The 22,286-nt window shown below is 50.2% G+C and overlaps 1 protein-coding gene across 1 annotated transcript; it reads left to right on the plus strand.

Annotated features, from left to right (window-relative positions):
* The first annotated feature begins 297 nt into the window (after positions 1-297).
* UNC5CL (unc-5 family C-terminal like) lies at positions 298-11,536 on the plus strand. The gene is made up of 9 exons (XM_029243756.1): positions 298-325; positions 4,383-4,828; positions 5,352-5,652; positions 6,389-6,651; positions 7,360-7,461; positions 7,723-7,790; positions 8,658-8,758; positions 8,910-9,023; positions 10,844-11,536. Exons 2-9 carry the CDS (start codon positions 4,444-4,446, stop codon positions 11,064-11,066), a joined length of 1,557 nt encoding a protein of 518 aa, XP_029099589.1. The 5' UTR covers positions 298-325; positions 4,383-4,443; the 3' UTR covers positions 11,067-11,536.
* Positions 11,537-22,286: the final 10,750 nt, after the last annotated feature.

Consider the following 22,286-nt stretch of genomic DNA (forward strand, 5'->3'; position numbering starts at 1 on the left):
GTTGTCTCCCTCTGTCCCCTCCCTTCCAGACCTAGACTACTAGTCCTAGACCTAGTACTAGACCTAGTCCACTGACTCCTGCGATCCTCCCTCACCTTGGCTGGACTTTGCCAATAGACAGGGACAGACTCCCCACCCCTCCTTAGGGCAGCTGCGAGGCAGGACTTTGACGGGAAAAGGAAGTGCCAGGTCACTCCTGCCTGGATTCCCCGCCCACCTCCACTTGTCTGCTGGCTTGGCGACGGGGTCTGGCTGACCTCTCTGTTTCTCAGAGAAGGAACTACTGTTCCTGGACAAGCCGGCAGCCTCTGGGAGCACCTACACGGTAATGTGAACACCCTCTGGGGCAGCTGGGGGTGGGGTGAGCGTTGCGATGGGGCCACCTGGGGCTCAGGGGAGGAGCCAGGCCCAGCTGAGCTGTGGAGACCCTGTGCTGGAGGAGAGGCGGAAGGGGCTTGGGAGAGGGCCACTGCCCAGTGGGTGTGAGGACCAAGGGGAGGCACTATGGAAATATAAACTATGCTCATGAATGCTGCCCATGACTTAGGTTTGGACTCATGCATCCTGGTACCTTTTATGTACTTCAGTAACTGGAGGTCTTTCAAGGAGTAGACACAATAAGAACCAGTGACGTGGGAGAAGGGTTGAGAGTTTCCTTAAAGGATATGAGCAGAGCTTTGCAGCAGGAGCCTGGATCCTTGTGCTGGAGGAGGCAACTCCCTAGGGACAAGTGATGGCAGCATCCTAAAAGACCCTCATCTTGGGGAAGTGCTACCCAGCATGATCAAGGGTCTGGGGCAAGACAAACCAGAGGCCTGGGTAATAAAGGGTCAGCCATGGGGTTGGGAGGCTTCCGTCTGCATTTACCTAGTTGCTGTGCTAATAGATTGGGGACCCTTCCCCTTCCTGGGGCAAAGGGGAGAATGGAGTGAGGGCCAACGCAGGCTGGAGAGCTGTCAGCCTGGGAGAAGGGGGCTGAGCTGGGGGAGGAGTTAACCTGCTTCTGGCCAGGTAATGAATGGGCCCCTGTGAGAGGCCCTCCAGATTGGAAGGTTGGGGAAGGGAACTCTTCTGGGCCACCCAATGGGGTGGAGGGGATTTGGACTCTGGTCTTTGGAAGCCCTGGAAAGGTTGTTGCTATAGAAATAGGGCAAGCCCCTCCTTTCTTTCCCAATAGGTAGCCCATCCCCTGCTGCTGGTGCCTTGGTGGGCAGGGGGTGGGGGGAAGCATCACTCGTTGTCTCACCAAGGATGTGCCTTTAGTTCCTTATGTTTATTTTTCCTTGTATTTATTTTTGTTTCTTTCTCTTCTAACTTCATTTCCTCTAGAAGTGGAAACGAAGAGACCCTGGGGAAAAAGAAGGGGCACGGAGAGAAAGGGAGTGTTTCTGGAAGCTCTCATCTTTGCTCATCCTTCCCTTCTGCTTTCAGTTGTAGCTTAATAATCTACCCTCTGTCCTCCCTGGGGGAGAAAACTTGGTTTCCTTATCTGGGAAATGGAGATAAAAATAAAAGCTAGCTCATAAAGCTGCTGTGAGGATCAAAGGAGCTAGGCCACGCAGAGCGCTTTAACACACTGGCTCAGCAAATCTCCGTGAATGTTAGCTATTATTACTACAGTTATAATTCCAATTGTCTTTACTATGGAAGGACCGAAAGGATTGGATGGGACGTGAAGGGAAGTCTGCGGCTCCGACCCCCATCCCCACCAGATTCAGGCGTCACCGGTGAGCTCACTTACTTCACTTGTGTCCGCAGCCAGGGGCACGGTCTGCAGGGTTGCATGCTAAGGCCAAGGGAGCAATGCCATGCCTTCCCTTCTTGTCTACATTTTCAATGAGGACACGGGGGAAACAGATCCCGCCTCAGTGCTCCATCCTGACGATACAGAGGAGCTGTGACCCCTGTTGGGGATTGGCGGGGGAGATGGGAAGGGGGCTCAGGTTTCATGGGTCCTGAGAAGGAAGGAAGAAGTTGGGCAAGGAAGGACCAAGGGGTGTGGGGCAAAGCCTCAGCTCCTGGTGGGTGGCATAAGTGAAGGGATGATTCACTAGTGCAGATCCTAGTGAATCAACCATGGGGACCCTGGGGACTTTGAAGGAGGATATGGTGTCTCACAGAACTCAGCCTCGGAGTAAATGAACCCCATGCCCTCAGAAGCTCCGTGAGAGCCGAATAAGACATCATTGTTGGCAGGACTGAACTTCCCACAGTTCCTGGTCCACAGCTGGTGCTCAGAAATTGTTCATTTGAGTGGGAAAGCCACACGTGACAGCATATGGTCAAGAGTTACTTAGGGGCTTCCCTGGTGGTGCAGTGGTTGAGAGTCTGCCTGCCGATGCAGGGGACATGGGTTCGTGCCCCGGTCCGGGAAGATCCCACATGCCACGGAGCGGCTGGGCCCGTGAGCCATGGCCGCTGAGCCTGCGCGTCCGGAGCCTGTGCTCCGCAACGGGAGAGGCCACGACAGTGAGAGGCCTGCGTACCGCAAAAAAAAAAAAAAAAAAAAAAGAGTTACTTAGTATGGTGGGAGGCAGCAGTGAGAGATTTCAGAGGGCGAGACTGTCAAGGGCTGGTGAATGGGGGCCGGGACGGTGGGTGGCAGTTACTCCTGAGCAGGAGGGGTCCAGGCAGGTAGATGAGGCAGGTGAGGAGAGCATGAAACAGAGAACAGCAGGACCAAAGGCCAGAGGCTAGAATTAATGAGCTGTGAGGAGCCTGGTCTTGCCCGAGGGTGGGGATGTTGGAAATTAAGGGAGGAAGAGGGAAAGTAGGAGGGGGAGGCAGTGGATTCCAGAGGGCCTGGGGAAGAGCTGACATCCTCACGGGAAAGTTGCTGGAAGGCCCCAGTCTGATGCTGGGAACCGGGTGAACCTCACCGGAGGCCCCCACCTTTGGTTTTCTTTCTCTTTTTGCTTCCACTTTTAACTTTTGTTACTTTTGTATTTTACATATCCCTGTGCACTACGCTCCAACCTTTCTGGCAGAAGGAGGGGCATAAATAAACAAACATATTTGGACAGGGTTTTATCATCTACAGAATGATTTCCACATGATCTCATGCCATCTTCACCATCACTCTGAGAGGCTGGGTTTTTTTTTTTTTCACTTTTATTCGTTTTTAAAAAGAATTACAAAGTTAATATACAGACACGCTTGGTGGGGGGATTCAAAGAGTACAGAAAAAAGAGTTTAAGAAAATAGAATGTCCTCTTTCACACCTTCCAGTCCCCTAATTTTTCATCTTTCAGTAATGACCAATGGGAATAGTTTGGGGTGTGTCCTCCCAGACCTGCACGTCCAAGGCAGGAATCACTAGTACACGTGGCTACTGAGTCCTTGAAGTAAAGAGAATCCCAATTGCGATGTCCTGTGAGTGTAAAATACACATGGATTTCGAAGACTTAGTAAGAAAAAAGAATGTGAAATATTCCAGTAATTTTATGTTGATTACCTGTTGACATGATAATATTTTGAATATATTGGGTAACATAAAATATATTATCAAAATGAATTTCTCCTGTTTCTTTTTACTTTTTTTTTTTTTTTTTTTTTTTTTTTTTTGTTCGCGGGCCTCTCACTGTTGCGGCCTCTCCCGCGGAGCACAGGCTCCGGACGCTCAGGCTCAGCGGCCATGGCTCACGGGCCCAGCCGCTCCGCGGCATGTGGGATCTTCCCAGACCGGGGCACGAACCCGTGTCCCCTGCATCGGCAGGTGGACTCTCAACCACTGCGCCACCAGGGAAGCCCCTCTTTTTACTTTTTGAATGTGGCCCCTAGAAAGTTTAAAAAGAAAGCCACATCTGTGGCTCACGTTATATTTTTATTACAGAGCACTGTTCCAGACCTTTCTCTATCATTTACATCTATACACCCATAAATATGTAGCTACAGTTGTATATAGTCTTGTTGTTTACATTAATGAGATCAGAGGATTTCTAGCTCTTTGTGACTTGCTTTTCTACTTTAAGATTTTCCTGTGTCAGCCCATGTAGATCAAGGGGGCTATTTTGACAGATGAGGAAACTGAAGCACATTAAACAATAGGACAAGCTCACTCAGGCAGTGACCAAGGTGACATTTGAACTCACATTCTGTAACTCCAAACCCAAGCTCTTTCTGTCTCATGAGAGAGAAATTTGATGTACTAGGTCATGGGGAGCCATGGCAGTTTCTTAAGGAAGAGAGAGAGGGAGAGAGGGAGAGAAATTAATAAAGAAATTAATTTCTTTAATTTCTGTTAAAGGAATTGATCTGACCGAGGTGCATGGGTGCACTGGGATGAAGACAGTTTGATCCCTCGTTGCAGCCGCTTAGAAGTCAAGTCTTAGCCTCCACGACCTTGAAAAGGCTTACCTGACACTGACCTCCTTTTCCCCCAGGCCCCTGGCCTCGGCTGGCACAGGGGTGCAGGGGAACTGGTAGCATCAAGTGACCAGGCGGATGTGCTCCTATGAGGGTTCCTTCCAACTCGCCCAGTTCCTACTGCTGGTGGGGGTTCCAGTGGCAAGTGCTGTCCTTCTGGCCCAGTGCCTTCAATGGCGTTGTCCTCGCCGGCTGCTGGGCACCTGCTGGAAGCTGGAAAGCCCAGAGGAGCCAGCGTCCCATCCCACTCCCCTACCTGAAAGTGAGTCCTGCGGGGAGGCACCCCCAGCCTCGCTGCAGGAGATGGCTGCCTTCCACCAGGAACTGCACACGCCCACCCAAGGCCAGACTGTCATCCGACGGCTGATGCACAAGCTGTTGGTGTTTTCGGCTCGAGAGGTGGACCACCGCGGTGGCTGCCTGATGCTCCAGGATACGGGCATTTCCCTGCTCATCCCGCCAGGTAACAGCATCCGGCTTCCTTCTTAGTGTACGGTTGTTCACGCTGCACACTGGACAAGGGCACCAACTCCAAGGGAGCACCATTCAGAGACATCTTCATAATTTTGAAAATTGCTTCTATGTTTAGTATGACGTTTGTGACTCCAAAGATGGATATATTACATATTTTTTATGACAGTTTTGTGGCAGGTGGAGGTAAAGGGCCTTGTTTTAGTGAACAGTGTGTTATGACGATTCTCCCATAAAGGGAAGTAAAATGTCTGGAGGAAGAGCACCTTTTGCAAATTCACACAAGGCCCTGAGTGAGCTGGCAGCAGCCCTTGGAGGAGGGGGCGACTTGCTCAGGGTCACATCCCAAGTCAGTCACAGTCACCTTGTTCTCCTTCCGCACTGCCTCTCCACGTGCCCTGCTGCACGCCCGTTCCTGGGCTCCCGCCCCACCTCCCCTCCCACTCTGGCCTGGCCTCCTCTGCCGCAGGGCTGTGCCTGCCTGCTGGGCCCATCTCAGCTCTCCCCCTCCCCAGGTGCTGTGTCTGTGGGCCGCCAGGAGCGGGTGGCACTGATCCTGGTGTGGGATCTGTCAGATGCCCCGTCGCTGTCCCGAGCCCAGGGGCTGGTGAGCCCCGTGGTGGCGTGTGGCCCCCATGGGGCCTCCTTCCTGAAGCCCTGCACCCTCACCTTCAAGCACTGTGCCCAGCAGCCCAGTCAGGCCCGTACCTACAGCAGCAACACGACCCTGCTGGATGCCAAGGCCTGGAAGCCGCTGGGGCGGCCGGGAGACCGCATCTTCCGGGATGAATGTCGCATCCACCTCTCCCACTTCAGGTAGGCACCAGCCCGTCAGCCTGTACTTCCTGCCCCATTTCTCTGTCTGCCTGACCCTCACCTCTCTGTAGGGGACTGCCCCTCTATCTGTCCAAGAAGGCCTGCAAACCCCATATCCCCCTGTCCTTCCCCGGTCCCTCTGTCCTGGTGCCTATGGCAGCTTATCTTGCTCCAACCCCATCCAGGACCGTGTGTCCCACCGTGGTCCCTCTGCCTGTCTAGAAGGGTCTGGCCCAACCCTGGTCCTGTGTCTAGATGGGGCCTGTCCCATCTCCACCTCTGTCTCTAAAATTGTCTGTCTCTTCCCTGTGCCCCAGTTCAGGACTGTCCCCAAGCTGTCTAGGGCACTTTGCCCCTCCAGTTCTCTGAGACTCTAGCCCATGGCACGCCTGTCCTTAGCTATGTCTCTCTAGGGTCTTAGGTCCCTCTGCCTCCCAGTCTCCTTGACACCCACTGACCAGAGCAGGGCGATGCATGGTGGCCCTGAGCCCAGTGTCCTTCTTTCCCACGCTGGCTCTTCTCCGGACCCAGTGACAGTCGCTGTGCCATGACTCACGTTCCTTCCCCCAGCTGACCCCTCCACCCCAGTTCTTCCCTACATGCCCTGGAATGTTCTCCTCACCTGGGAGCCCACACAGAGGCCCCTGGTGCGGTGGGAGCCCGGGGGAAGGTGGGCTGGTCTCCCAGCCTCCCTTGCCCCACTGTGCACGGTCCCTGCCACCGTCTCTGCCCGCAGCCTCTACACCTGTGTGCTGGAGGCAGCTGTGCGCAGGGAAGCCCGGAAGTGGCTGCAGCTGGCCGTGTTCTGCTCGCCGCTGGCCGCCGGCCAGTCTCACCTGCAGCTGCGCGTCTACTTCCTCAACAACACGCCCTGTGCCCTGCGGTGGGCTGTGACCAATGAGCAGCCGCACGGTGGGCGCCTGCGTGGGCCCTGCCAGCTCTTCGACTTCACTGGGGCCCGAGGGGACCAGTGCCTGAAACTCAAATACATCTCCGAGGGTGAGGGGGACAGGGCCAGGCACGGCGCGTCGGGGAGCCCGTTGGAGGGAAGGGTCTGCGCCTCCCCTGTGGTGGAAACCTGGGGCGTTGAGTTTCTTTTTGAGACTCCTGGGCAGGCAGCAGCTTCAAGGGGGCCCTCTGGCTCTTGCTGCTGCCTCTTGGAGACCCCGGCTTTCCCACTTCCTCCCTCTGCTGCCCACGGAGCCCCGGTCTTTCCGTGGGAGGCCAGCCCAGTCAGGTGGGTGGTGAGAGGAGAGGCGTTGCACCAGCAGGGGCAGGGAGAGAGCGAGAGGCTTCTCTTGTCCCACCTGGATGGAGCCGGTGTCGGAGGGGGAGGCCCAGTCTTCTCTTCCCTCGTTCCTTTGTGGGTCGGCTGCGGGAATTGACAGTGGGGCTAAGGGTGTTTGTGGGGTGTCAGACAGGGGCGCATGCGTGGCTGCATCTGGGCTAGTGGATGGGAGGGAGGGGGGTGAAGGGGAGGGTGGAGAGGTGGGGGGAGGAGTCTGTGTGCCGGTAGAAGTAGGACCGCTCCCAGGGTCCCCACCCAGGCTCTGGGGCCTCCCATCCACTTGAGTCACCCTCCTGCCTTTGCTCCCTCCCCATCCCTCCCCTCAGCGCCCTGCACAGTGCCTGCCACAGGGTGATCTCCTTAAGCCCTTGTGGAAGTCTCCCCTCTTGAGGCCCTCTGTCTCTCTGCCCCCTCCCCAGGTTGGGAGAATGTGGACGACAGCGGGTGCCAGCTGGTTCCCCATCTGCACATCTGGCATGGAAAGTGCCCCTTCCGCTCCTTCTGCTTCCGGAGAAAAGCAGGTAGCCCAGGAGCCCCGTGTCTACCTCCTACCCTCTCCTCTCCCCTCCTGGTCACCCTGGAGCCCTACAGCTCCTCATTCGGCCATGCCTGCAGACCCTCTCTTAAAGGTTAGGGGCTGCAGCAGATCTCTGCAGAGAGAAAGATGGGGGGCTACGCAGCTGCTTCAGATTTCCAAAGCCTTACATTGGAGTCCCTTTTGCTCTCCTGCTGTCTTCTCCTGGGCCTTTTCCTCTCTCACCTGCTACGTCTCCTCTTTGTAGCCAATGAGAACAAGGACTGCTCAGCACTGACCAATGAGATCATTGTCACCATGCACACCTTCCAGGATGTGAGTTGGAGCTGAGGGGCAGAGGAAGGGCAGGCCCTGGGGGAGTCCTGGGCAAAGTGGGCGAGGGTCTGGTGCCTAGGAAGTATGGCTCTAATCACATAGCCAAGCAGGTGAGGAGGGCATTCTTCCAGGGGCAGGGACTGCCTGGCCTCCAAGGTACCCTCCGTCTTTGACTCTCCTGTCTATCCCTGGATGAATCTAGCAGGAGGGTGAAAGAACCAAACCCTACATGAACCCTTTCTTCCAACCTGGAGGAACTTGGGCATCAAAGAGAAGTGGTTTCTTTCTGGACAGATTGTCTACGTCTGAGAGATGGTGCTGTGTATCTTCAGGTGGAGAGTGACCCAGGAAGGCGGTCTTGAGTAGGTGGGATGGGAGTTAGAGCTCCCACTCTCCCGAGGGAAGACATGAAGAAATCAGGATTGGAGAGTCTTTGGGGAACCATGTGGCATCTTACTGGAGAGTAGGCAGATACCCCTCGGGGTATCACTTGGGGAGGAGGAACCAAGGAGAGGAGGAATGGAGGAAGGGGGCACGTATGCCCAAGTTCAGTGTCTCCATTATTAGATGACCTCCCCTGCCCTTGACCCCACCCAGGACTTCTCCTGGTGTCTTAGGATGTACCTTGTTTGGTCTTCATGTCCCAGGTCCCAAAGAGCTCTGAGCAAACTTAAGGCTGAAGGCTGTGAGGTTGGGGAAGCTGAGGGTAGAGGGTGTTGATTGGGGTGGGACTGTGTCTCCTGGTTAAGTGTCTCCGGTGACAGGCTGAAGGAGAGACACGAGGCACGGAGATGGGTGCCCCAGCTTCTTGTTCAGAGGGTTGTCTCATGATCCCTAAGTGTGTTCCCTGCCCCTCTGTTGGCTCAGGGCTTGGAGACCAAGTACAAGGAAATCCTCAGATTCCAGGCATCGGAGGAAGAATCCTGGACAGTGCCACCCGCTGTGACCCAGCCACCCCCATGCAACAGGTGAGGCGGTGGCTGCTTGAGCTGCTGCCCGGGGCATGTTTGGGATTCCTGCCCCTGGGCTTGCAGGGCGAGCATGGCATTGAGGTGTCTGTGGAACCAGGCTGGGTCTCTTGATCCTCCCCTCCAAGGCCACCCTTTCCCCCTGCCTCAGGCTGCCCCCAGAGCTCTTCGAGCGGCTGCAGATGTTGTTGGAGCCAAACAGCATCACTGGCAATGACTGGCGACGACTGGCCTCCCACCTGGGGCTCTGTGGTATGAAAATCCGGTAAGAGGGATGAGGTGTGCGTGGGTGGGTGGGGGAGGGTGGACTGGGATGGGTGTTCTCAGGACCCCTTGGAGACTGGACCATTCACAAAAGAGTGACTTAAAAGTCAGGGAGCGACTACTCCCCACCCTATTTCTCAGAACAGGGTTGATTTCATTGACAGTGATCTCATTGGTTTGGGCCGAGCAGTCCTCGTTCTCATGGTTACAAAGAGGAGAGGAAATGGCAGGTGAGAGAGGAAGAGGCCAGGGGAGAGGAGCAGGAGAAGTGAAAGGGACTCCACAGGAAGGCTTTGGACATCTTTCTATTTTATCACTGTTCTTGGTACCTAGAATGATGCCTGGCTCATGGCTGGTGTTCAATACATAAATATTGGTTCAATAAATATTCAAAAATGGATCGGTTGACATGTAAGTCATTGGTACATACTGAGTGCTTGACATGCTGTGCCCTGAGGGGCAGAACGGCGGACTATAGGATAATGTGTATAAAGCATGTAGCTGAGTGCCTGGCACTAGTGGGGACAGCGCAGCCATGGTCTCAAGAGAGATCAGTAAACCAATTCTGAGCTAAGCCTCAGCACCCGGAGGATGACAGGTGGTCAGGGAAGACTTCGCCCAGGAGATGGGACTAGAGTTGGATCTGGAAAATAGGGTAGACTTTAAAATCACCTTCTAAGTCCTGGAAAAACTATGCTAAGCATTGGGATACAGGATGAATGAGACATGGTCCCAGAACCAAGGAGGTCACCCTCTAGTAAGGGATACAGAGAGCTTAAAAAAAATCAAGGCAAGTGCTCCTTTGACCTTACTGTATGTATCCCATATTGCATAGCAAGTTGAAAACAGAGACATGAAATGGCTGAAGCAAGAATAATGAAGACTTATGTCAATTACAGTTGACCCCTGAACAATGTGGGAGTTAGAGGTGTGACCCTCCATGCAGTCGAAAATCGTAGTATAACTTATAGTCGGCCCTCCATATCCACGGTTGTGCCTCCACAGATTCAACCAACCAGGGACCATGTAGCAGTGTAGTATTTACTGTTGAAAAACTCTACATGTAAGTGGACCCACATAGTTCAAAGTGGTGTTGTTCAAGGGTCAACTATATATCTCAATTAAATAAAAAAGAATAATAAAGACTTGTGGGAGCTATGACCAGAAATCTGAACTGAGGGATGCAGAATGGTCTCCTCCACCTGGGAGGTGGGAATGAGGGCTTCAGAAACAGGTGTTGGGGAAGTAGGGGATCCACCTTCCTGTTTTGGGGGAGGAGCAGAGGAGGTGGTGGGTCTGGTGTGTTTAAGGTGAGAAGGAAGCTTCACGATGGGAGCAGGGAGAAAAGGTCAGAAAAAACAGGGCAAGGCCAAGTGGTGGGTAAGCCAGAAAGTCAGGGGAGGGGGCTTGGTTAGTAGGTGAAAGAGACTCTGGAAGGTTTTTGAGCAGGGGAGGGTCCTGCCTGGGAGCAACTGTTTCCTTAGTGGTGGGCAGGATGGGGCCTGGGATGGGGGGTAAGGGGAGAGTGTGTTTGGGCTGGTGGTGGGGGGTTGAGAAGGCAAATACAGAACATCAGAGCTGGAAGCGACCTTAGAGGTCCTCTCACCCAAGCCCTCGTGTAAGAAGAGCAAACTGAGGCCTAGAGGGGAGTAGGCTTTGAGCCAGGGCTATCTCCGATTTCAAGTCCTGGGCCCTCCCACCATCCCAGAGTGTCCTGGAAGGCAGTTAAGAGCAGGATGAGGACCAGAGCTGGGGGAGGGGGTGGATCTCCCTGTAGAGCCCCTCCTCCCCCTCACCTCCTCCCCGCACGCTCCCGGCCAGGTTCCTGTCCTGCCAGCGCAGCCCCGCGGCAGCCATCCTGGAGCTGTTTGAGGAGCAGAACGGCAGCCTACAGGAGCTGCACTACCTCATGACCATCATGGAGCGGCTGGACTGCGCCTCCGTCATCCAGAACTACCTGAAGGGGACGCAAAGCGGCAGCCCACCCCGGGTCTCCTGGGTCGCCCAGGAGAACCAGGGCCTGGAGCTGGATGAGAAGCTCTGAGAGCCCCGCTATGGGGGAGGGTGGAGCTCTGTCTACCGGGATGTACCCCTACACCTAGGAAGAAAACAGCTGCAGTTCCTGGCTGTGCCCACCGACCTCATCAGGACCCTTGGACTGTGCCTGGGGCCACCGCGAGTCCAGACGCCTCCTCGGGTCAGGACCACCCTTTCGGCCCACGTCATCCTGCGTGCAGATCCCTTCCTGGCCGGCAGGGGGCGCGGGAGCCCAGCAGATGGCCCCAGAGTGGCCAGCCTCCGGGAAGCTATTAGACCAATGGACTGTTAGGCTGCCCTGTTGTCGCTCCTTGGGGACTGGTTAGCCCACGAGTATTCACAGCACTTAGTGATACCTGGCACTGGACTGGGTATCATGGGGACTCCTGGAATATATGAGGTCGGGTTTGGAGCCTTGTGGAAACCACAGTTCTCTTGTGGGAACCAAGATGCCCTCGTAGGAGCTGAGGACAAACGCTAAACCAGCAGCACGTGCCCTGTGGTTAGGGGATGTGGATGTGGTATGAATTGTACCTGCATTAGGAGTTGGGAAGGGAGGGAGCTGAGTATGGGCTGGAGCAGTGAGAAACCATCATGGAGGATGTAGGAGACATGATTTACAAAGAGTGAGATCTTAAGGTGGGGGAAGGCGGGGATGTGACTGGACTTACAGTAGGAGCCCGGTGAGCATGGGGTGCTGAGTCATCAAGGAGCCCAGCGTGCTGGGTGTGAGGTGAGAGCAGGACAGGGGTTCAAGGCCAGATCTAAAGATGGACAGTCATAGCTGGCTGTCCACCTGTCTCCTTTGACTTCCTTTGTCTCTTTATCCTCCCATCCTTGCCTTGTCTTCCTCTCTCTGTGCCATTATCTCTGTCATAAAACATCAAAGCTGAAAAGAAACTTCAAGATTATTATTGTTGTCCAACCTTTTAATCTCTTTATCTTGAACTGTGTGAGTTTTAAGTCTCTCTGACTTCATTTTGCTGTTCCTGGCCCCTGCAGTGGCTCCATCCCTGAATCTGTCTCTCTTTTACTACTGGTCTTAGCATCTTTTTATCTCTACCTACTTGCTGTACCTGCCCTTGTGTGTTTCTTTCTTTCTCTGAAATCCTCAGTCATTTCCCTCAGGTAAGTGTCTCTAAACCACGGTTAAGTATCAAAGGCTATTGAAAGACACCGGTCTACCCTAGGAATGGATGGGTGGGGATTTTACCCCATGAGTCAAGATCCACTTTAGGGTCAGGAAATAGAGGATAGGGATTAAAGAACATCCCATTCAGTCAACTCTTTATTCAGCACCTACTGCCTGTTAGACACTGTATAGAAAATAAATCAGTAGGCTGGGTCCTGAAAAGAGAACAAAGGATTTGACTCAATTTAAGCAATCCTTTTGTTTGCAAACATGTGTTGCTAATTTTTTCAAGGGCAGACAAATGATCTCTCTGGCAACACTAACAATTTCTTCTGTATTTAATTAAAAATATTAAAGCTTTTTCTATGATGAACAACATTGTATAATAAAATATGAAAACTGCCTTTCTTTGTTACTAGCTGTATTTTGCTCAGACTGATAAATTTGAATGTGGGTATGAATGGTTTTATGTGGTAAAATTGTACCAATGGGGGCCGGCTGGAGAGAAGCATTTTGTAGATTGTGCTTCCAGCGTGGTAAATCAGGGAGGTTCTCTTCCCTTTCTGTTAGAAGCAAGCCTTCAGGGTGGGGCCCTCTCACCCTCCCCTCTTCCCCTAACCCCATCCATTCTCTGTTAGCCCTCCCACCGCATCGGGGGCTGCCAGTCCCTCCAGGCTGGTACCTTGGCCTTCTCCCTTTTCATTTGGCTCAAGATTGAACTACTAAGAGCATCTTTCTCCCCTGGAGTCTGGTACAGTTTTCTCCTTTTCTCCTATTGTCTCTTCCTTGCTTTCCATGCCAGCGAGAGTCATCTTTATTTTGTGTTACTCGCTACCCTGGAACAAATCACTTTAAGAGTTTCAAGTCTTTTGGAATTGTAAATAAAAGCCATGAAGGAGGGACTTCCCTGGTGGCGCAGTGGTTAAGAATCTGCCTGCCCACGTAGGGGACATGAGTTCGATCCCCAGTCTGGGAAGATCCCACATTGCCACGGAGCAACTAGCCTGTGCGCCACAACTACTGAGCCCACATGCCACAACTTCTGAAGCCCATGCGCCTAGAACCCGTGCTCTGCAACAAGAGAAGCCACTGCAGTGAGAAAACTGCACACCGCAACGAAGAGTAGCCCCTGCTCGCTGCAACTAGAGAAAGCACGCAGCAGCGAAGACCCAACGCAGCCAAAAAAAGCCATGGAGGAAGGGGGGTTCTAGGATGGGAGGGACTACCTTCTGCCCCCCACCTTAATCCATCAGAATGGGCTCACAGTGCAGGGAAAGGAAGTCTTGGATATCTTGAGGTAGGTGGCAAGCTCCCTGATGCCTGTAAGGTGGATCTTTCCTTTCTCAAATCAAACCTGATTGGCACACATTTGCCAGTACCTAAAGCCAAGAGATGGCGTGTTCCAGGGGCATTGGGACATTTAGTGTCCTGACTGTAGTGCTAATTAGCCTGGCTCTTCCCTTCTGGCTTCAGTCTCTACTTTGGGATGAAGGGACTATGTTCAAGGCTCTCCAAGGACCTCTTTTGATCTTATGGGCCTGTTCAGAGATGGCACACAGATGATCCAGGGAACATCCACTTGGGGAGTTTTCTTTGTGCATTGCCTTTAAATAGAGCAATTGGTCACTGCTTGTGGCCTTACCTCCAGGCCTTTCCCCAGTAGGTTACCCCCCTGGTCCCTAAAGACACCAAATTTGTGTCTTTATGCATCTTCTCTTATGCATGTTGCAGAAGCCCATGCCTAAACTTCCACCTGTTGCGTTTAGAGCCGGGAGGAGAATGAACAGTAAAGGTTGTGTCCAGGTCGGCAAGGTTAGAGGCTCCAGTGCCCAGAGGTAACACATGTCCTTGGGACCTCATCTGCCTGCGAGTGACATTCATGCCAATGTCAGATCCAAGCTGTCCATCAGAATACAGTGAAAGCCACATAGTGAAGCCTACAGTTTCTAGTAGTCACATCAAAAAATGTAAAAAGAAACGGGTGAAGTCAGGTTGTGATATATTTTGCTTAACCTAATATATCCAGAATATTATAATTTCCACATGTAATCAATGTAAAACTTATTAATAGCATATTTTACATTCTTTTTTCATAAAGTATTTGGAATCTGGTGTGTATTTTACAATTACAGCACATCTCGATTTGTATCAAAAATGTGCTAAATTTTCATTGGAAATATTTGATCTGTACTTAGCTTTCATAAAATTTATAGCTGAAAAAGTACATTTACGTACACAAATTAAGCAAGCTGAAAGTTTTCCAAAAATGAAATGAGGTATGAATTAAAAAATTTAAATCAATTGAAATAAAATAAAAATTCAGTCCCTCAGTGGCACTAGCCACATTTTAAGTGGTCAGTAGGCATGTCTGGCTAGTGGGTACCGTGATAGACAGTGCAAGTCTGGATTATGGACCCAGTTGGGTATAACTTTATAGTATACTCGCCTATTCATTCATCAAACATTTGCTGAACACCTGCCCTGCACAAAGTGTTGGTTATAAAACTTCAATGAAGAAGAGCATTCTTGTTCTGTTAGAAGCTCCTGGGATGGTGGGAGTCAGAGAAGAGCACTTGCCTTCCATCCCTCTCTGCACCTGACTTAAGAAGGGAATAGGGGATGAGGCCCAGGCAGACACCCTTTGCTGCAGGAATGGCTCAGACGGCAGCGTGGTACTGAGGCATGGATTTAGAGTCAGGTGTTCCTGGCTCACCCAGCACATCAGGTGGGTTCTCAGTTGCTGACAACAGAATCCACTCTTGCTGGGGATTACAGACAGGAGATCTTACCCTGAAGAATAAAGAATCATTTGGAGGGCTGAGAAACAGGACTGAGGTAAAGTTTCCAGAATGATGCCCTAAACTGTGTGGTAGCATCACCCTAAGGGGGGAAACTGGTATTACTGTGGCTGCTGCTACCAGGCTCTGGAGAGCAGGACCTCAACTTTACTGCAGCCCCTCCTGCCACCACCTCTGCCACTTCTGAGTTGGGAACCAGACCTCACCACAACCTCTGAAAGCTGAGGCCTCTGCTGTCATCCATGTCGGCCGAAATGGAAGCTCCAGGCACTGCCCACATTTTCATACTACCCATTTCTGAATCAGACCTCAAGTGGAGGGGGAGAACATCAGAGAGTCAGAGCCCAGATCACATGGTGAATCCTAGTTGCAAGGGAGTCTGGAAATTTGAATTCTGACTTTAATACTGGGAAGATGGGACTCATTACCTGCAGATATCCCCAAATATGGAAAAAACTGCTCAAAAGGTGATGGACAGCTGTGAATATGATAGATGTCCACCATAGCCAAGGTGTGGTTAATGCTGTGGTTCCAGGGAGCAAACTCTCTTCACGAATATAGTCATGCCCTCAGCAGGTGTCGGCCTTATTCCTGACTTGCAGAATCTTCTCAATAAAGCACAACTGCACACATCCCTCCGATCCCTGCACAATCCAGGATCAGACTTGGACACGTTTCATGAGCACACAGCAAAAGCTCACCAGCAGTAGTGAACTGATTTACTCAATCCTTCTCCAGCCCCACTTGCCTTCCTGTACTGCAGAGGCTGAAAACTAAACCTACATTTCCCAGATTCCCTGGCAGATGGGGACCTAGATGTGTTTAGGTTCTGCCAGTCAGCTGAACTCAGGTGGGACTCCGACTTGGCATTGAATAATGGGGGGAGTTGAACAGGGCAAGAGGCTGGTCCCTGTTTTGAGGAGTGGATGGAAGCGGTCCAGGAACCAGCAGCTGTGGCTACACCTTCCTGACGTGGCAGCTTTCTCAGTGGCGTGGTGTGGTTTGGGGACTCAATACTGGAAGTCCTACTTAGAGTCTATTCTTTTAGCCCTTCCAATGATTCTGTGAACTATCTAGACTCTATAATATATTGCTTTCTGCTTAAACTAGCTCGAGGGAGAATCTATCATGCACAGCTAAGACCCCTATCCAATGTGCCCATGAGTCTTTCTCTGGAAAGACTGTCCTTTGTTCTGTGATCATACCCTTTCTTCTTTGCTGGTGTAAAAGGGCCTATTAGCTTATGAAAGAATAGTAATGGAGATGATAGTTTTATTAAAATGCCCTTACTTGTCAAAATAAGAAGGTAGTGATCCTATGTTTATTTTGCTCTTCCCAAGTTAAAAAACAAAACAAATAAATTTACTGGTCTTTGAAATTCAAAAGCCTGGGAATATTCTTTTATGAGAACTGTCATCCTTATTCACCCTTTTTAAAGCCTTACACAGGTATGTTTATTCATCTACTCAGCACATTTTTGACTATTTATTATGTGCTTAGAATCCCTCATTTATTTCCTTATCTTCAGGTAATCTTTCTCGCACTGGCTTTGTTCTAATCTATGCTAGTTTCTTATTGGTAGAAATGTTACGGCTCCTGGCCAGCAAAAAGCTATCATCCATACTAGCTGGTTAGTGTCATGTCATATAGACATTAGCCTGAGGACAGGAATATGCTTTATACTAGCTATCAACCCTCAGGTGGGAATGGATTTGTTTTCCAAATAAACTAGGAAAGATGCACTCCAAAAATTAGAATAATATTTATGAAACGCTGAAGTGGGTGAAGATGGGATTGTAGAAAATTCCTTAGTTGGGTAGAGAGTAGAGATGGGAATAGGGAAGAGCCTAACACTTGATCCAGGGAGGAGCTGGCCATCCTGCCCCTGGGAATCCCAGGAAAACATAAGGAGAGTGTGTGACAGAGAAGGGGACCCAGTGGCATTGGTCATCTTGGAGATCTACCAGGAAAACCTTCACATCTTGCTTGTGCCCATCCACGGGGCTACCCCAAAGTTGGGGCTCTTGAGCTCTGGCTGAGGAGGCCATCTGTGGCTAGGTGGCAGAAGCGGACCACACAACCTGAGCCCTTGGGAAGTTTCAATTTCTGGAAACTCTCCTTCTCTGTGTGTCCGTGCTGTCCTTTCTGCCGATGACTACCCTCTGCTTTCTGGGCCAAGCTGGTCAGATATGGTCAGAAGGTACATTCCATCCTGGGGAGAAGATCAGGTGACCTTTTTACTTCAGCCTTTGTTTCTCTCCCTTAATGAACTTTTAATGTTATTCGATTTTTATCAAAGCATAATGTGGTTCCATTCCCTTGAGGCCAAGTCTTGGAAGACTGGAAATATGGCCTGACTCTGCTGTTTACTAGCTGTGTGACCTGGAGTGAGTTGATTAACATCCATCTGATTCCATTTTCTCATCTGTGAAATGGGACTAACAGCAGTGCCACAGTAATAGTGCCAGTCTGCAGGGTTTTCAGGGTTAAATGAGATAGCATATAGAAAACACTTAGCTTTGTGCCTGGCACTCAATAAGCCCTCACCAAACGTGAGCTGTTGTAACGAGTATCAGCTTCATCTAGACAGATTATATATTTTAGTAACTTGCACAGTGGATTGGTTCGTCTCACTGTGAACACACTCACTGACGCTTGGAACAAGAAGCCTCTCCCTTCTCTAGTGTTTGCTCTTTCTTCCCCTTCCTCCTCAGTTATCTTTTGTACTATTCCAATATTTGAAGAATACGGCATTGTAAAAATTTATAGGGTTCCTGTATAGCATCCAATTTACTGCAGGCTTTCAGGAAACTGTGTTCAATAAGTACTTGTTAACTCAATCAAAAATCAAGTCATCCATGTGGATAAATGACTAGTTGTCCAGCTGGCTGAAGCAGTGCACATGCGCGCCTGCACAAACACACACGCACACCCACACCCACACACAGAGGCAGAGGTGTTCTTGCCGTGCTCCTCCAGGCTCACCTTTGGAAATCTACTCATCTGAAGCCCAGACCTTGGACAGGGTTTCCACAGGCAGCTTTGGTGGTAGAATGCACAGGTCCCCTCAGACCAAAAATAATCCCAGACATGTGACCGCATCTCTCAGCTTAAGAGGCCATGTGACACCCATTGTCTGCCTGGATTGTCTTCTACAGAGAACTGAAGGTTGAGGGGTTTAGTGATTTTTCCTAAGTGAAGGCCCTGGACTCAAACCCAGGCCTCCTTATGCTAAAACCTGGATTATAATGCTGCTCAGACAGGTCTGCCCAAATCCCCACCCCCGTTAGAGCTATACTTCTGGGCTAAGTCTTGCACCTGCATTAGATCCCTGTTAGTAAAACATGCAAACACACATTTTATCTGAAGGGGACCCAGCTCTACCTCGATGGCTAAAATTAGTTTGTCAGATTGGATAGCTGTTACCTAGAGTGAACATTTATCCATATAAGCATCTCTGAGCGTAACTGAGTGGAGGCTGACAGCTGTCTCTCAGAACACGTCTCCCCCTTCTTCACTGTAAAAGAATTGCCCTGGACACACATTTCCCAGCCTCCCTGCAGTTAGGTGAGGCCAGGTGACAAAGTTCTCACCAGCAGAATGTGAGTGGGGTGGGGCATGAGACTCCCGGGCCCCCGGGTCCTTAGGGCAATCAGCATGCCTCCTCCACGACCCCTTTCTCCTCCCCACTGGCTGCAGACAGACCTGGCAATGAGCCAGCTTCCACTGGGAGGATGAGGACAATGTCTTGAGGGATGGCAGAGAAACGAGTCGGAAAGGGCCAGGGTCACTGACTCTCTGCTTGAAGTAGAACATCCCGCTGACCAGGAAGACTCCCTCAGATGTTACGTGAAAGAGAAATAAACTTCTAACTTTTTTAAGCCACTGGGTTATTGTTGGACCTCTCTGTTACAACAGCCTGCCTATCTGTCAGAATTAGATGTGTTTTACCCACATGAAATGCTTGGCATGGGGCCTGGAACATAGTAAACGTTAGCTCTGCCTATGACGCTATTTGAGTTTCAGATCAGAACTTTGCATTCATCTCTGAGTCTCTGAGTGGAGAATTCAGGAGTGGTTTTCACAAGGGCTCTGTTGGACCTGGCTGCCCTGCACTAGTGCCCAGGTGACCAAGTGTGGCCTGGAGTGGCATCTGCCCTCATACCACATGGAACATTGAGAGGCTTCAGGCAAGGGGAGTCCAGTGAACTTAGCTGGGTTTGCTGATATCAGGAGGTAGCTTCTTGAACCCAGGCCCTGGTGACCTCTACGCCTGCTAGAGGGGCCCCAATGAGGCACAGCTGCAGATGGGATGGGGGTGAGAAGCAGAAGACAGTGGAAGACCGGTGGGCTCGTGGGAGAACCTCCAGAGATTCCCAGCAATGACCGGGTGACATTTGGCTTGGGGTAGAAGCTCTGTAATAGTAAATAGGGGCAAAAACTGGTGAAACATGGGCAACATATGTAATTGTGAGTCCCTGGGTAGACAGGTAAGACTGGAAAACTTGGGTTACCCTAAAATAAAATTACCCTAAAATGAAAGAGTCTGCTAAGTAAAGGGGAAGCTATCATGTTTTATACTTGTGTTTAGAATGAGGGCCAGTACTGCTCTCTTAATATTCTTGGGCTGTTTTTTACTTGCTAGGAGCTATTTAGAATTTCCCCACCCCCACCCCAGGCCCTATATCTTCAAGAGGATGTTGCTATATACGTATACATATTTTTTTAGATTTTCACTTTTAGCAAATTATAGACTTATTGGAAGTTGCATAAAGAGTCCAGAAAACTCCAATAAAGTCATCACCCACTCCCCCCAGTGGTGGCATGCTACTAATTATCAGGCATCATTAAAATGAGAAAACTAACACTGGCACAGTACAATCCGCAGATGTATTAGATAACAGACCTTACCCAGACTTCACCAGTTTTTGCAAGTACGCATGTTTTGGGTATGTCTTTGGGCATAATTCTATGTTAGTTTATCACATGTATAGATTCCTAGACCACCACCGCCACATCTAAATACCTTTTGCTTCATAGCAGCAACAGGTGTGTTAAAAACCTACAATGCAGTGAGGAACAGCAGGAGTTTTGTCAACAGACAGACGTGATTTCGAATCCTGGCTTCTCCACTGGGCAGCTGTGCGACCTCGGGCAGGAGTGGTAACTCAATCTTCCTGAGCCTGTTTCCCCATCTGCAGAATGGGGATGATAAAAATAGTACCTGCTCTCTGGATCGTCTTAAAGATGAAATGAGATCATTCCCAGCAGAGCACATGTATATGTTCTTCTATTATCAGTATCTCAGTGTCAATGTCTTTTGACTTTATGGCTCAGGGCTGTTGACTCAGCTTCTAGAATAATTTAGTTCATAAGACCAAAAAAAAAAAAATTGAAGCTGCATGTGACGTACTCAGCCCACTGGGGCTACACTTCTCAAATCCCCCCCTTAAGACTCTTGCCGGTGACAACCCTAGGCCAGGGTCCCTGGCATCAGCCTCACTGTCACACATCCCACTCTACCTCCCCTCACAGATGCCCCATAAGGGAAGCTCCTCAGAAGCCCTGTTTGACGCTTCCCCATCTTCCTTTATCTTTCCAAGTATCTTTGCAAAACCTCTCCTCTGCTTTGCATCTGCCTTACCACATTTTCCCCCCTCCTTACCCTCACCTCCTGATTTTTAACTCACGGTCAATGGGAGCGACTTACATTGTATTTATGAGACATCACATATAGAAATACACATATGCAAACCAGGATTTTATTTAAGGGGAACTTGGCTGGAGAGAGATTACTACACCCATATGGATCTCTCTCTCTCTCTCTCTCTCTTACTCGCATTAGACTGTGGGCTCTTTGAAGGCAAAGATTCTTTGAGTTGTTCAGGCATATATCGGGTGCCCATGAACACTAACCTCCCAAATAATAATCCCACACAAATAATGGTAGCTTCCATTGATTGAACCCCTACTACGTCCTTGTCATGGTGCTTAAAGCTCTAATTCATTTAACATCCTGCAGAGTAGGTATTGGGATGATCTCCATCCTGTGGATGCAGAAACTGAGGTTCAGCATGATTCAGTGACCAGCCAGAGCTTGTTCTGTTTTCTCCCCAGAACCGATGCACTCTCCACTTTGACAGGCTGCCTCTCCCTCCATGTCTGCTTGATTAATAACGTGAAACTCCTTATGCAGCTTCCTTGCATAGTGACGTCTGTGAAATGGTGCTATGCGTCTCTGTCTTGTTTATGTCACAGGACCCTTAGTGAGGATCCCATGACGGGCGTTGGGAACGGCCCACTGCAAACCATGGCACAGTGAACAGGATGCATGCGTGAAGGGACCTGCCATCCTCCACTACTTGTAGGAGAGACACTCCCTACTTTTACATCCCTTTTATTCCGTCTCCTGTCCCTAACCTCACCTGCAATGCTCTCCTAGGCACACAGGAAGAGATACATTCAGATTCGCCGTACATGATTGAAAGCCGTCCTTGTTGTAGCCACTTCCACACTGTTTTTTTTTCTTTTAACACATTCTCAGTGAGTGCTAACAATAACCCTGCCATATAGGTATTATTCTCACCCTTGCTTTACATATGGGGAAACCAAGGCTCAGAGATTGAAGCGACCTGCCCAACATCACACAACCAGTGGATTTGGGTTTGTCTGAACGCAGGTCTGTCTGACTCCAAGTCAAGTGCTCTTAAGCAAAAGTTTATATATTTTTAACAGTTTAAAATTCAAAATGTATAAAAGGGAACTCAGTGACTGTCTTGTCTTTTGGACCCTTGGTTTGCTTCCTCAGAGAAAATATTACCATTTCTTGAGTTTTCTTCCAGAGTTATTCTAAGCATAATAACTAGATATGGGAGTATATTACTTTTTCTCACTTTTCCCATATTCTTCCATACTCCGCTTTTTTTTTTCACTTGACAATGGATCTTGAAACCTTTTCCCAATCAATTTATAGAAATTTCTTCTTATTTTTCTACAGTTGCAGTTTACAAGCGATTCACACCCGGAGTATCAGTGAACCCTAAGACCCCCGGCCAACTCCAAAGGAAGCTCACGGCTAGAGACGCTGGTGGTGGAGGTAGGCTACAGGCTTAATTTAAATATTAATAATAATATTAAACATTTGCTGTGCCTTAATTCAGGGCTGGGAACTGTGCTAAACACCTTACACGGATTACCTCGTTGAAGCCTCCAGATAACACTGCAAGACGGTACTGTCATTATCCCTGTTTTAAGGATAACTAAATGGAGATCATGGGATTGAGTACGTTTCCCAAGA

This window comes from Monodon monoceros, unplaced genomic scaffold, assembly GCF_005190385.1.
Source record: "Monodon monoceros isolate NGI ecotype Baffin Bay Population unplaced genomic scaffold, NGI_Narwhal_1 Super_Scaffold_3, whole genome shotgun sequence".
Taxonomy (NCBI): domain Eukaryota; kingdom Metazoa; phylum Chordata; class Mammalia; order Artiodactyla; family Monodontidae; genus Monodon; species Monodon monoceros.

Bases quoted from the DNA above. Each gene is read 5' to 3' on its own strand.
- UNC5CL (XM_029243756.1), top strand. From the start codon at position 4,444: ATGTGCTCCTATGAGGGTTCCTTCCAACTCGCCCAGTTCCTACTGCTG. The intron at 7,462-7,722 runs GTAGCCCAGGAG...TCCTCTTTGTAG, and splicing joins CTGCTTCCGGAGAAAAGCAG to CCAATGAGAACAAGGACTGC. The intron at 9,024-10,843 runs GTAAGAGGGATG...GCTCCCGGCCAG, and splicing joins CTCTGTGGTATGAAAATCCG to GTTCCTGTCCTGCCAGCGCA.